At 37.8% G+C, this 14,806-nt stretch overlaps 1 protein-coding gene across 4 annotated transcripts in view; it reads left to right on the top strand.

Moving 5' to 3' along the window:
• DRAM1 (DNA damage regulated autophagy modulator 1) overlaps positions 1 to 13,757 on the top strand; it is a 30,943-nt gene extending 17,186 nt beyond the window's left edge. Inside the window, exons 3-8 of one of the 4 annotated variants that reach the window (XR_015750134.1) lie at positions 2,167 to 2,309; positions 5,769 to 5,946; positions 7,328 to 7,386; positions 8,594 to 8,710; positions 11,595 to 11,687; positions 13,434 to 13,757. Coding sequence is in view for 1 of the 4 variants with exons in the window: in XM_087968434.1 (XP_087824560.1) it covers positions 2,167 to 2,309; positions 5,769 to 5,946; positions 7,328 to 7,386; positions 11,595 to 11,687; positions 13,434 to 13,478 (518 nt within the window). In the remaining 3 variants the exon portion in view is untranslated. Of the gene's footprint in view, positions 1 to 2,166; positions 2,310 to 5,768; positions 5,947 to 7,327; positions 7,402 to 8,593; positions 8,711 to 11,594; positions 11,688 to 13,433 lie in introns of all 4 variants that reach the window. The other 3 variants (XR_015750135.1, XR_015750136.1, XM_087968434.1) reach the window with 3 other exon arrangements.
• The last annotated feature ends 1,049 nt before the right edge of the window (positions 13,758 to 14,806 follow it).

Raw genomic sequence — 14,806 nt, 5'->3', positions numbered from 1 at the left:
GGGGAAAGAGAATGGAGAATTTAAGATTTAAAAAAACAACCAAAGAAAAGAAAAATAATTCAAAAAATAAGTATAATACTGGAAAGCAACAGAAAAGGGGAATACAGAAGAGAGAAATAGAGGTAGAGAGACAAGGGGGTAAAAGGGGGAGAGAGAAGAAGAGAGGGAAGAAGGAAAGGAAAAGTTACAAAGGACCGGAGCAAGATATAGAGAAACAGGACCTATTTAGAGATAATGGGTGAAAATCTAACTGAAAAAGGGATTCTGTAAAGGTATATAAGATTGTATTGTTATATTAGTAATAGAAATAACTTTAGAAAATTGGAAACAATGTATAATTAAAATGAGGTATAAAATAGTTAGTGTAATTTAGTGAAATGTTTGTTAATAAAATAAGTGAAATAAAATAAATGAGAAAATTGAATTAGGAAGGAACAGGAACATTTTAATTAGTTAATGTTTTATAAAATATAAGTGAAGGGGGGGGAATTAATTATGGAAAGCTTAAAATTGTTCCCATAGAAGTATATTTAATTGAAAAGTAATGTTAAAGAAGTTAAGACTTTAATGAATATTAATATTAATGATAGAATTGAATTGGAATGGAATGTGTTGTTTTAATTACATACATTTATATTTTTTTTCTTTTTTTAAGAATATAGTGTATATTTTAAGAATGTACCAAGCAGAATCCGAATGGAAGTTATGTATTATATTGAATGTTATAACTTTAGGGTATATATTGAAGCCTAAATAAGAATGGATAAACTTAAAAGATATAAAGGCGTCATACTCCAATCAGTAACTACAGGAGAAATTTTGTTTAATGAGAAAAGATAATAGATACCGTGTTTCTCATATAATAAAGCCGGGCCTTATTTTTTTTTGAGCCCCGAAAAAATGGCTAGGTCGTCTTTTCGGGGGTGACTTAATTCCCCCCCCTTGCATCTTCGGGCGGGTGGGCGGCAACAGCTTGGATGTTGACCTCGGCGTTGGTGGGGCACTTCGTATCGGGGTCAACACAGGCAGCACCATATCCGGGTGTGCAACAAAAGTACTTCCTAACAGCAAGCCCCCCCACACCATTCCCCCCCACCATTTCGCATGTTTTAATATAGGCCTTAATTTGGGGGGAGGGGCTTAATTTCATTTCATGCCTATAAAACATGCTGGGACTTCCTATTGGGGGAGGCCGTATTGTTGGAGAAACAGGGTAATTGAAACAGGACAGACAAAAAATACAAATATAATGATTTGAATTGAGATGAGATAATTAAAATAAAATTGAGAAAATTAAAAGAGGGGAGAAGCTATGCAAAAAATGTAAAATAGTAATAAGATATGGAATAGAATATAAAAATGAGCATGAACTTGAATTTGTGTCTGTACAAAGAAATGTAACCCGGGATTACGCTACTTTAAAAAAAGATGTTTTATTTGTATTTTTTTTCTTTTTGTGAAAACTCAAATAAAATTTACAAAAAAAAAAAAAGCAAAAATAGGAGGTCTTAGTGTCTTTTCAAAGATGCCAAACATGGCTTGAGCACGTTGATTATTTTCTTATCTCCCAGAGCTCTAAACCCAACAGAGATCACTAACTTGGAGGAATAGCTGTCTGAAGCATTTTAGGCAATCTCAAGTCCTTTCATTGTCTGGAAAGGAATTATTTCTAGTGATCCTCAGAATGTAGCACAAACAAATTCTTGGGAACGCAGAGCCCTGATCCAAATTTGATTTCTTGATCAGTTTAGAAGGGACTGGTTATTGGAAAATAATTTTGGCGGTGAAGTACAATGTCATGACAGTTACAGTTTAAGAACTCTGTATACCATATTTCCCCCAAAATAAGACCATGTCTTATATTAATTTTTGCTCTAAAAGACGCATTCTGGCTTATTTTCTGAGGAAATATGGTACTGAATGTGTTCGTCTGGCTGACAATCTTAACTGGGACTTATTTTGGGGGGTAGGACTTATATTAGGAGCATCCTATAAAACCGTGCTAGGGCTTATTTTCCAGTTGGGTCTTATTTTCAGGGAAACACGGTCGTATATTTATTATTAAGTAAAATTATTCTCTGTGTTGTCAGGACCAAACTCACTTTTGTATTGCATTATTGGTCTTTAAGACAATTTGTGTACATTTTTCTCATTTATTTTTTTCAGGTGCACTTACAATGTACATAAAATATTTAATTGTAAAGAAACAAAACGAAGTGACTCATTTTGTTTCCCCTTGTTTCAACTTATTGACATTGTACGTTGGAATTCTGGGTTCTATTGGATTGGGCATTGTTGCAAGTTTTCAGGTAAGTAAGAAAGATACATTTATATTTTATTTATTAAACTTATATCCCATTTCTTCTTCAATGGCTTACAAATGATTAAGAATATTATAGGAACATTAAATGCATTCATGTGACCAACCTTTTAAAATAACTTAGTACATATCAAGAAAGAATCAGAGCAATATACAAGTAGTTGTCAATTTACAACAGTTCATTTAGTGACCATTCAAAGTTACATCAGTGAAAAAAGTGACATACAACCATTATTCACACTTACAACCTTTGCAACATCCCCATGGTTATGCGATCAAAATTTGGATGCTTGGCAATTGGTTCATATTTATGATGGCTTCTGTGTCCTGGGATCATTTGCGATCTTCCGACAAGCAAAATTAATAGAGAAGCCAGATTCACTTAACTAACTTAACAACTGCAGTGATTCACTTAATAACTGTGGCAAGAAAGGTCGTAAAATGGGGTAAACTTCATTTAACAACTGTCTCACTTAGCAACAGAAATTTGGGGCTCAATTGTGGTTGTAACCCGAGGATTACTTGTGGTTATTTCCTTTTCCAGAGAAAGCATCAGTTTACAAAACAGAAGAATCAGTACAAATACAATATACTAGTACTTCCTGCAATGTGGTCACCTAGGTGGTAACTTGAGGCTGTCCTGTAGTCTAGAACTGATTGCAATCAGATGCTCAGTTCACTAGAGGTAATGAGTACATGTTCAGCAGAGGCTTCCCTCTAAACATGCCCTCCAAACAAAGACAACATTGGTGAGATACCAAGATACAAGATCCTTCTTTTCATTTGCTCTTAGCTTAATGGCATAATAACGCCTTTCCTAAATGTCTATGAAGATTCTCAATCATCCAGGTCATGGTTGTCCCCAAAGTGCTTTTTCAAGAGGCAACTGGACTTTCTGGTTTTACTTTGAAGATGTTTCGCTTCTCATTCAAGAAAAGCTGAAGGAGCTTCTTGGATGAGAAGCACAATGTCTTCCAAGAAAAAAACAAAGTCCAGTTGCCTCTTGAAAAAGACCTTTGGGACAATGCCTTTCCTAAATAATTTAAACTACAATAGATGTGCATATTATGTAAAACAAAACTCCAGATATGCATGTTACCGATAATTTTTTTGTTCTTGACACGAAATGGTAGTTTCCAAGAATTGCTTTGCTAATTCTCCAAATCTGCTTGAAATAGATGAGGGACTTTCTGAAACAGATTTAAGACTAAGCAAGGAGAAGTATACAACTGGAAAGATTACATAATATCAGCATTTGCAGAAAATTTGAGAGAGCAATAATGAAACTACATCCATGAAGTGATATAATTGTAAATTCTGTCTTACTCATTTCAAGAGTACAGATACGTTATTTATTAGTCTCACGGGGCCCATTTAATATGGGTCATGAAGAAGGCAAGTTATGCTTGGATTGAGTTGACATTTAAGTAGGATGGAAATGATATTGTTATAAACCTGAAGTTCGTGTTGAACTGTCTTCAACCTCAAACTGAACTATGTTATGAAATCATTCACAAAATATGACATAAACAAAAATGAGCTTTCAATAAATAAAATCAAGATTAAAGGAAACATCTGTGCATAAAACAATAGCCAATGTTGTATTTACAGTTAACATATAAACTGAATAAGATCTTTCTCTCTGCGTCCTCCAATTTCCCCAGCTACTTCCTAGTAAATCAAGTCAGTGGTATTTATTAAAAAAAATCTGTCCTCTTCACAAATTACCATACAGGTACTTAATACCTGATGGGACCCAGAAGAAGGGCCTTCTCTTTGGTGGCTCCCTCTCTCTGGAACATCATTTCCCCAGAGATTAGAATGGCCCCCACTCTAACTGAACACCTGGTTTTGCCAGCAGGTCTAGAGAATGCAGAGCGGGATGGAGTGCATTAAATGGCTGGTGGGATATGTTGTTGCCAGGGTGGGAGATTATTTTATTATGTTATTTTATTAATGTATTATTCTCTCTTTTATTAGTTTTACTGTTTTTATATTGTGTGTGTGTATTTTTTTTCCCTTGTAAGCTGCCTTGAGTCTCATGTGCGAATAGGCAGCAATATAAATTTTCAAATAAAGTAAATTTCCAAATAAAATATCTCTACCCATTTCTGCCCTTTTGGCTGTCCTACAGTCTGTCACCACTGCCTTCTCCTACCATCCCCAGCTGACCAACATTATTGTTCTGCTTATTACTGTCTGGATGGGTATAAAGCAGACAGAGCAACTCCACAAAGCATCCATACAAAGTATTTTTATTGGTTCATCAGACATCCTTATCAACTCACAGTTATGACAAGGTTCTTCTTAATGTCCAATCCTTTGCATATCTGCATTATAGTAAATGTAGTTAAGGTATCCTGGGAAATGTAGCCCATGTCTTGTAATCACATCTGTAATCCTGATTGGTTACTAAATTGACCCTTGTTGGGTTGGGGGAAGCTCCCTCACTCTTGCCTGAATCTATTACCATGCAGCTGCTTCAATCATCATGGGGATGAGAGTTTATTTTTCTACACCATAATGCAGATATGCAAAGGATTGGACATTAAGAAGAACCTCATCATAACTGTAAGTTAAGGATGCCTAATGAACCAATAAAAAAGACTTTGTGGAGTTGCTCTGTCTGCTTTATACCCATCCAGAGAGTAATAAGCAGAACAATTATTGTCCACTGCTGCTGAGGAGTGGCTGGCCAAGGCAGCAGATGGCCTTCATGAGGCCTCCACAATGGCTCTGAAGAGCCAGCAGCTGCCTTGGCCTGGCATGCCTCACAGCAGGAGGAGGAAGATACAGCAGGTTAGCAAGAGATGGCAGGGGCGACAGAAAGCAGAGCAGCCAAAAGGGCAGAGATGTGGGAGAGATAGGGGGAAGTTGAAGCTCACCATGCACTTGTAAATGCAAGCAGGTTGCCAAGTACCTGAATTTTGATCACAAGGCTCTGCAACAGCCATAACTTGCAAACTGATTGTAACTACCATGGCTTATGATCTGTATTTGCATTTACAACTGTCACTCCAGCCTCACAATCACATGTTTGCAATTGGAATGCTTGACAACTGGATTGTATTTATGACTGATAGAGTGTCCTGTAGGCCCTAATTGTGACCTTTTTTGCCGATTTCCAACATAAAATGCCCATTGGGAAATCTGGATTTGCCTAATGACCTCGGTATTCACTGAACCACTGCATGATTTACTTAATCACCTCTATAAAAATTACCACAGAATAGAGTTCAGCTCAATTTACCACCACAACAGCTTACAGAAATTTTGGTTGTAATTGTTTTCATGATTTGAGGACTATTGTACTATTAGGTTGCTTATAATAACCAAAAGGCCTTTCTAATACTAGTCTGACTACACTTATTTGCTCCCTGATTATAGTCTTTTCTGCACATTGATTGCAATTCTAATAATATACAATGCTTTTCCATTCTCTCTTCAGGAATTAGCAGTTCCTGCTGTCCATGATGGGGGAGCTCTTTTGGCTTTTGTCTCTGGTGCGGTCTACATTTTTCTTCAGACAGTTATCTCTTACAAATCACGTCCACAATGGAGCACTCCGTGTGTATGTCACACAAGATTATTTCTCTCCGTAATGACTTGGGTAGCTGTCATTCCCAGTATCCTTTTTACAGGATATTAATATGTCAAAGTTCTTAACAATAGAAGCACCACATTTTTAAGTCAGCTTACTATTTCTATATTCAGTTTTACAGTATTTCTCTGAAAGGGACAAAATTGTACAGCTCGTAACATGCGAAACTGAGATATAAGCTATGTTTATAAAACAATCAGACACTGGGAGAGACGCATTAGACATAAGATACCCAGAGGTATAGCATGTTCCAGGTACATGTTGAAACCATTTTCAAGATACGCAGACAGTCCTCGAGATATGACTGTCATGGAGCCCCTCCCCATTATGGTCTCATGTTCCAATGGTATTAAATGAACCATTTTACCTAATGTCTTGTACATCCCCAGTGCAATTGTTAAACGAACATATGAGTGATTAAGTGCAGCACTGGGTGCCTCTGGGATGGGGGAGGCCCTTGAAGGCCTAGTGCTGGCCCAGCCCTGCCTGCCTGGCCCTCCAAGGCCTCTCCCACCCCAGAGGCACCCAGTTCTCTGCTACCTGTCCCTGGGAGTTCCCCAGGCCTCAGCCTGCTCCCAAGCCGGCCATTCAGCCAGGCAAGGGAGCTTAAAGCTGTCACACATAGGAGATTTACAGCTTGTAAGCCAAGGCCTGATTCCCATCCACCTGCCCAATGGACCTGCTCCTCGCCCAGTTCCAGGGCCCAGCAGTACCAAACTTAACTTTTCAATTTTTGCAGAGATGCCTCCTGGTCAGTGCAATGCAATGCGAGGCTCAACTTAGATTTCTTGCCGAGGCTTGCCAGCCCTTGTGCTATTCTCCTAGCAAGTAGCACTTATCATGAGGTTGTAGGGGCCTGCTTTTTCTTCCTTTTTCTTTTTTTCAGAAGGCTCCATAAACTAGGGAGCCTCTTTAAAAAAAACAGAGCCTTCTATAGAAAGAAGTACGGCTTGCTGGGGAATAGCACAAGGTTGCCGTGAGGTTGGAGCCTGAGCTTTGCATTGGCTTGGGTCTTCTGCAAAACCAGAAAGGATAATGGTGAACTTTATCATTATCTTTAAAAATTTAAATACCCATTCTCGATACTGAAATTAGGAATCCAAGAGATTTCAGAATCTAAGGAAAGTTTACATTCATGGCGTCTTTATATTGAGTGGGCTTGCTAACATGCCCATGAACAATGGTTATTGTATACCACCACAAATCGTAAGTTTATAATTCTATTATTAACAGACATCAGTTCTGCCTTCATGTACACATGCCATTATTACTATTTTTATTTCCGTTTGATTAATGATATTTCCTTTCATTATTTCATATGTTATGTATTGTATATTGGTAAAAGGAATGTAATTTTATATGTTTTTTTTTAAATCAATTGTTTCCTCTTAACTCCTTTTTCTCAGTGATTGCATGTGCTTCATTAATATCCATTACAAAAATAGATTGGATTCCAGGTGAAAAGGTAATCATATACTAGGTAAAAAATTAATATTTCTACCCCAGTTTAACTTTATGTATTAGTTTTTTTTTTTTACTAAAATACTTAAGGAAACAGATAACCAGAGCTGCTTTTTTTGCATGTTGCTAATACTATATAATAGGTTGTGACATATGTTTTAAATTTTAAGGTTTGCCTAGATTAGTTGTGGCGAATCTATGGCACGCTTGCCACAGGTGGCACGCAGAGTCCTCTCTGTGGGCACATGCACCGTCGCCCCAGCTCAGCTCTACCAGGCATGTGCACACTCCTCCTGCCAGCCAACTGGCCTTCAGGTCGCACATGTATGGGGGTGCACGTGCAGGCAATGGGGCGCATGCGCAAGGGCGCATGCATGCACAGGGTGTGTGGGTATGTGCGGGGCGGGGGTACATGCACAAGAGCGCGCCTTGCATTTTGGGTATGTGTGCCACTGGCCTAGATAGATACGTGTAGGCTTTTAAACAGTGCTTTTTGATTCTTAACTCAGTGGTGTTTAACTTTCTGTAAATATAGGTCACCTGAGATATATTTGGTCAGAGTCTTAGATTTGCTAATAAATTACTCCTATCTCATGGTTTTTTTTTATGAGAAAATTGTGATGAAATTAAGAGTTGTAGCTATAGAGACTAAAAGATAACAGAGAAGTTTGGAACACTTAAATCATTTTAGGAAGCAAAACCTCCTTTAGAAATATTATGGAAAATAAGAAATCAGTAGCGGTATTAAAACCAGGAATCATCATTTATGCTTAACTTCAATAAATGCGTAAATTACAAATACATTTGTAGATGAATAAAACTATTGAATCTTAACTCTTGTTCAGGTTCTTTTCTTGGCTGAAAATTTGTTGTGCTTCATTCTCATCTTCCAATTTGCTTTTTAGAAAAATCATATAAAAATCTAGATATTTCATCTATATTAAGATATAGATGAGGCATTGTCCTTTTTTGTACACATTTTTCTTTGATAAACACATTTTAAATATTGTACTTTTTTTTAGCAAAACCAAGACCTACATTGTTAAATTCTGAAAAGTACAGTTTTCAGTGTGCAAGTGCATTCTGGTTCACATATAGATTTGAGAACTGTGAAATTATTATTTTTTTTGTAAAAGTTCAAACAAAACAAATGTCTCCTGTGTAAAGACTTGCACTTGGAGAATTGAGGTTTGTGTAAATTCTCCTTTCAGAATAATCCATGGCTATTTGCCTCTCACCCAAAGGCCAGGAATGGAAGGTTGTCAGTCTAATATTCAGAACAAAAGGACACTTTGCCCGAACTACTTGCAAATCTGAACTCTGACCAGGTATGCCTCATGCAACCTATATTGATAGAAATTATCTCTCTCTTTTTAAAAGAATTATTGCCTTTTTGCTCTGAAGATATAGATGCACATGCATCCTTAAAATAATATACTCTGGTCTGGCAGATGATTTGAGATTATTCTTCCTAGAATTTTCCCTTAGATTGGTGAAAGGTGAAATATTGTTCTACAGTTGTATAATATCTCAGCAACTAATAGTAGTATTGTTAGTATTAATGTTCTTTTAATTTGTTTTTAATAGTAATTGTGGTTGTCCAATTTATCTTTTAGTTGCCCAGAGTCAGTGTAAACTTATAAATTTATAGGGCCAGTTTGGTGCAGTGGTTAAAGGCATCAGGCCAGGGAGTGGGAGACTGTGAGTTCTAATCTCACTTTAGGCACAAAGCCAACTTGGTGACCCTGGGCCAGTCGCTTTCTCTCAGCCCTGGGAAGCAGGCAGTGGCAAACTTTCTAAATCTTGCCAACAAGAAAACAGCAGGGACTTGTCCAGGCAATATCCAGGAGTCAACAAATGCCTTAAAGGCATAAAAATAAAATAATAATAATAAATCTATGTAATAAGTGAATGAAATGATAGCTCAGAATGAAATGCATGCTGTCATGTATATGAATAAGTGTCAGAATACAGGACAAGTACATTATTTTCTCATATTAGGGCAGTGTGTGTGTTTGTGTGTTTGTGTGTGTATGTGTGAAGAGTGGTATGGTGGCCTACAGGTGGAGCTCTTGCCTCACAATCAGGAGGCTGTGAGTTTGATCCTAGGTAGAGGCAGATATTTCTCTTTCTGGACATGTTGAGGATATATCTGCTGAATATAACTCCACATTGGTGACAGGAAGGGCATCCAGCCAGTAAACACTCAGCTCCGTTCAGTTGCCCAGACTCCATCCCGCAAGGGATTATGGGGTCGTTAAAAGATGATGATGATGTGTGTGTCAGCATTTTTCTTTCTTGTGAAAAACAATTTTGTTCCTGGGACACAAAATCTAATCAATATGGCCATTTTAACACTCGTTGTTTACAGAACATCCTTAAAAATCCATGCCATGGTGAAATCTTCCTTTCATTCTTCTATTATAGTGTACAAAGCAAACCTTATATCAACTTATAAATCCCCATGAAACTCTCAACTGGAGCCCTTTTTGGGGCCCTCTGCTGTTTGACCAATCCATTGCTATTTGTTTTGTCCTAGCAGATGATCCAAAGAAGGTGCTTATCTAGTTCCTAGGAAAATACCACAAATTTTCCAGCTTGTTTTTCCCCCTGTTAAAAATCTTGTCATAGAAAACATTGTCATGATGTCAAGAACTTACATTTCATTTTTTTTAATTAAAAAAAAAACCTGAAATAATTCAAATAATAACAACTTGAAATGGCCGAGAGCAATGATTTTCAAGAAAATAGCAGTAGCAATAGACTTATATACCGCTCTATAGTGCTTTTCAGCACTCTCTGAACAGTTTACAGAGTCAGCGTATTTCCCCGGACAATTGGGATCCTCATTTTACTGATCTCAGAAGAATGGAAGGCTGAGTCAACCTTGAGCCATTCAGAATCAAACTCCAGACTGTGGGCAGAGTTAGCTTGCAATACTGCATTCTAACCACTGTGCCACCACAGCACCAGTATTTGTCATATCTTGTATGGGTGCTTGTAGAAGCTTAGTAATGAAAAATGATCCAGGTATAGAGTGTTTTATGTTTTAATATTAGGTTTTCACCAGAGATAAGCCACGTAGGAAATGTCTAAGTGCTAAGTGTACTGAAACTCAGTAAAGCAAGAAGATTGTTTTCATTTGATTACAACAGTGGTTCATGTAATGGGCTTCTTTCAGTGAAATAGAGAAAGAAGCAGGCTTCGAAGTTTTCTCCTCTTCCCAAATCTCTTTTAAGATTGGGGGACAATCTTCCAGAACAACATGGAGAATGCAGGAGGGTAATTACTGACAATTACATTCTTTTTCCACTGATGAGACTTCTGCTGAATCAAAGAGACTCCTGCCTGTGAAGGAACACTAATTGGATGAAATTCTAAATCAATAAGTACTTATCTACCACACTGTGCATCTGGTATATACCGTGTTTTCCCGAAAATAAGACCTATTCTGAAAATGAGCCCTAGATTGATTTTACACATGTGCCCAATATAAGCCCTATCCCCCAAATAAGCCCTAGTTAAGACTCTGCCCACTCTGTTGCACCTGGTTGCAAGGCATACAGATACGAATCAAGCGAGGGTGAGGATGGGTGGTGGTGGAACTGCTTACCTTCGGACAGTTGCAGCCAGGACTCGCACATTCCGACACCTGCCTTGCCAGCCCCCTTCTTCTGAGGCTGTTTGCTGCCGCTTGCGTGCATTGCCCCGCCTCCATTTCACTGTCAGAGACCTTCAGGAAAGGCCTCTGCAGCTGATAAAAGAACTCCAGATTGATGTGCACAGCGCCCCCTGGCCTCTGTTTTGCCATCAGAGGCCTTCAGAAAAGGCCTCTGCACCAATCTCCAGATTGGTGCTTGCCTCAATCCAGAGCTTATTTTTTGGCTGTAGAGGCCTTTCCCGAAGGACTCTGATGGCGAAATGGAGGCGAGCGGCAACAAAAGGCTGCAGTAGAAGTAGGTCGGCAGCAGCCACATGGGCTCCTCCTGGGCAGGGCTGTTAGTGCTGCCACCACAAGGTGAGTCAGTAGAAGACATCCCCTGAAAATAAGACCTGGTGTCTTATTTGGTGGCAAATATAAAGACCAGGTCGTCTTTTCGGGGAAACACGGGTAATTTGCTATCTCTATACTTGACTTACCTTTTGTTTGCCATTGCAAACAATTTAATGGCTCTATTTAATGGATTTTTATGTATATATTTCTTCCACTAGGATTATGTGTACCATTTTATAAGTGCAATCTGCGAATGGACAGTAGCCTTCGGCTTTGTGTTCTTCTTCTTAACGTATATCAGAGACTTTCAGGTAAGCATGCACGACTATCAGGATGGTAAAATTCACTGAAGTAATTCCTGTAGTAAGGGATTTGAAACCAGATAAGCCTGGTTGCAAACCCTTCACGGCCCACAGGTTGCAGACCCCTGGTATAACCTCTTTATAGAGACACTGATAGTTGCAAATTACATCTCTGAGTGCTTGTCTAAGCTGAAGTCCAGTGACTAGTGTACTAACCACTCATCTGCAAAGAGTATGTGGATTTACTAGAACATGGGAGTTTATTAGAAATTTTGAAAGTTGGGAGAAAGTTGGGTGAAGCCCTAACTAATGCTTCAGAAATTTTCCAAGCTTATTTGGCCAGGAATTATTGTAGAAACAGAAAGGGGGAAAAGAAACAGGGGCTGAGGTATTGACTCAAGCAATAAAGCCTGAAAAATTTAAAAAAAATGGAACTAACCAAACTAACAAGCTGTGTGAATGCAGCTGTTAGATCTTGAAGTGACCTAGTTAAGTCATCTTTCATGCCACATTTTTTAGAATTGTTTCTGAAAAATTATCACCTATGCTTAGAACTCAATAGTGTTAGTACCCCAGAAATGTATATTAGTGAGCCTGTGGTGTACTATATATAGTCCTCACTTATTGTCTGCCTTGTTCAGCAACCATTCAAAGTTACTGTGGTCCTGTCCCTCAGACACATGATCATCATTAGAGTCAGTACGCATTGTCTTGTGCCTGACATATTATTTCCTTTTCCCCCTTGCAGAGCAGAGATTGGAAAGAAAGGGATTACAAGAGAGTAAGCAGGCACACAATGGGGCAGTTTGTGTAGTATGCTCATCGCTGCCAGCATCTGTGCATTGCTTTCAATATGTATTCCCCATTGTATGCCTGCTTACTTTCTTGTAATCCCTTCCTCTCCAATAAATGTCAATACAGACATTAATTCCTTTCTTGTTAATTATCTCAATGCTGGGTGAGCAGGATAGTGGTTTTGAGGCAAATTAAAGCCAGTTTCATCTAATAGTAATAGCACTTATAAAAGCGCTCCACGGTGCTTTGCAAGCCCTCTCTAAGGGGTTTACACATATTGTCCCCAATAATCTGGGTCCTCGTTTTACTGACCTCGGAAGGCTAGAAGGCTGATTTGTTAAGGCATCATGTTAGAAACCAGGAGACTGTGAGTTCTAGTCACCATTTTAGGCATGAAAGCTAACTGGGTGACTTTGAACCAGTTGCATTCTCTTAGCCCAACCCACCTCACAGGGTTGTTGTTTTGGGGAAAATAGGAGGAATGATTATTAGGTATGTTGTCTGTCTAGAGTTATCCATAAAATGAGGAAGGCAGAGTATAAATAAAAGTCAAGATATGAAACTGATTAATCCTGTCAGTTATGAGCCAGCTGTCCCAGCACTGTCTAGATAAGCATTTGCAGGAAGTGGAGAAAATGAAAGCACAATTGTGACCATATGATTTCCCCTTCGGAGGTTGCTTTGCTCAGTGGTAGAGTTGCTGATCCCACTGATTCCAATTGTGGTACCTAAATGAAGACTACCTGTATTTAGCCATTTGCATTGGAACACAGTTATGGTTATGGCATTTAAAATATTAGCAAATTGTTTTAAGAGTTCATTTCAGATTTTAGTTGCAGCTGTTTGAGGGAGTAAATGCATCTCCCCTAATTCCAAACTTGGTATCTCCTGTTTATAATTAAATGTGTGCTTTGTAATGATTTGCTGATTTTTGCCTTTTCTTATAATTTTCTCTTCTAGGGAGTTACCATACAGATATCAACAGAAATTCAGGGAAACCTCTGACCACTTTTTGTTACAGTTAGCTGGATTGGTGTGTGTGTGTGTGTTATAAACTGTTGCAATGGCCAAGATTGACCTGGCATCAACTTGATGCATCACTGCTGCAAATTGTTATAATTGTTGTCAAGAAAAAAGGTTCTTTTTAATTTTAGGCTTTTAATTTTCCTGTGTAACCAATCTACTAATAATCTTTTGTATTATAAATACCTTTTCAGTTTTTTTTTTAAATAGAGGACCTCTGAAATATGTAATCGCTAAGGAATAAATGTTTATCTACTGTAATATCTCCTTTTTATCTGTTTGGTGAATAAAGATAAAGAATAAAGAAACTCAAGCTGCAATTCCAGCTACCAATTACTTGGAAGATTCCGATTGAATTCAATGGGCCTTTCAGGTCAGGGGTTCCCAATCTTTTCTATATAGCCCACAACCCTAGAACACTTCTGATAAAGTCTGGCATCCCTTACAAAAGTAAATAATTATATGCATATAATTATGCATATACGCTATAATTTTGAAACTTCTAAACCCAAGTTTTCACACCCCCTGAAATATCGTCTCGCACCCCCAGTTGGGAATCCCTGTTTTAGGTGAATGTACTTGGAAAAATATGTCAAAATGTCATGAAGTTACAGTCTCCTCACATCTTCAGAGGGCCAGCCTGAGGAACATTGGTTCATATATTAGATATCAAAATGGCTACATCACAGATCAGAAATAGGAGCACACTGTTATGAAATCAATAGGATTTAAGCAGACATCAACAGAAAAACAGTTGGAACCTATAAATATTTATTTATGTATAATGCCCACCGAGTTTAGCAGAAATTATGCCCAGGTAAGAGCAAAAAGGGAGTTTGCAAAGTTTCCCTAGAAAGTAGATGGATTTTGTTTATCATTAGTATTATCAACTTTATTTCTTTGGGATTTTTATAAATAGAGAAGGAAAATTAGTGTCTGATAGAGAAAATCTATTCTAGATAAGTGATTTTTATAAGTGCTGAGCAATTTTTTTTTAGATGCAGAAATCACATTTTATTTTGATGGGAATAATGGTACAAAAAAGTTATATGTTGCTGCCAGATGTAAATGGAGGGGATAACGTACTGTAGATTGTAGAAATTGTAAATTATATATCACTATAAATACAGTGATATAATTACTGTACAGTTAATAGGCAGAAAAAAATCTGCAAGAATAGGAATTTTGTGTAATTTAGTTGTGTTAGGGCATTATAGAGACCTTTGCCTAGAGATAAAAAAAATTAAGTAGCATTTTAGAAAATCCATATCCCAAGGTATAATTATATCTTTTATTAAAAGCAACCAAAT

This window comes from Notechis scutatus, chromosome 6, assembly GCF_049901735.1.
Source record: "Notechis scutatus isolate UNSWTSFEM ecotype Mainland chromosome 6, rNotScu1.2, whole genome shotgun sequence".
NCBI lineage: Eukaryota > Metazoa > Chordata > Lepidosauria > Squamata > Elapidae > Notechis > Notechis scutatus.
The sequence above is the reverse complement of the archived record's forward strand: the minus strand, read 5'-3'. Positions and strand labels throughout refer to the sequence as shown.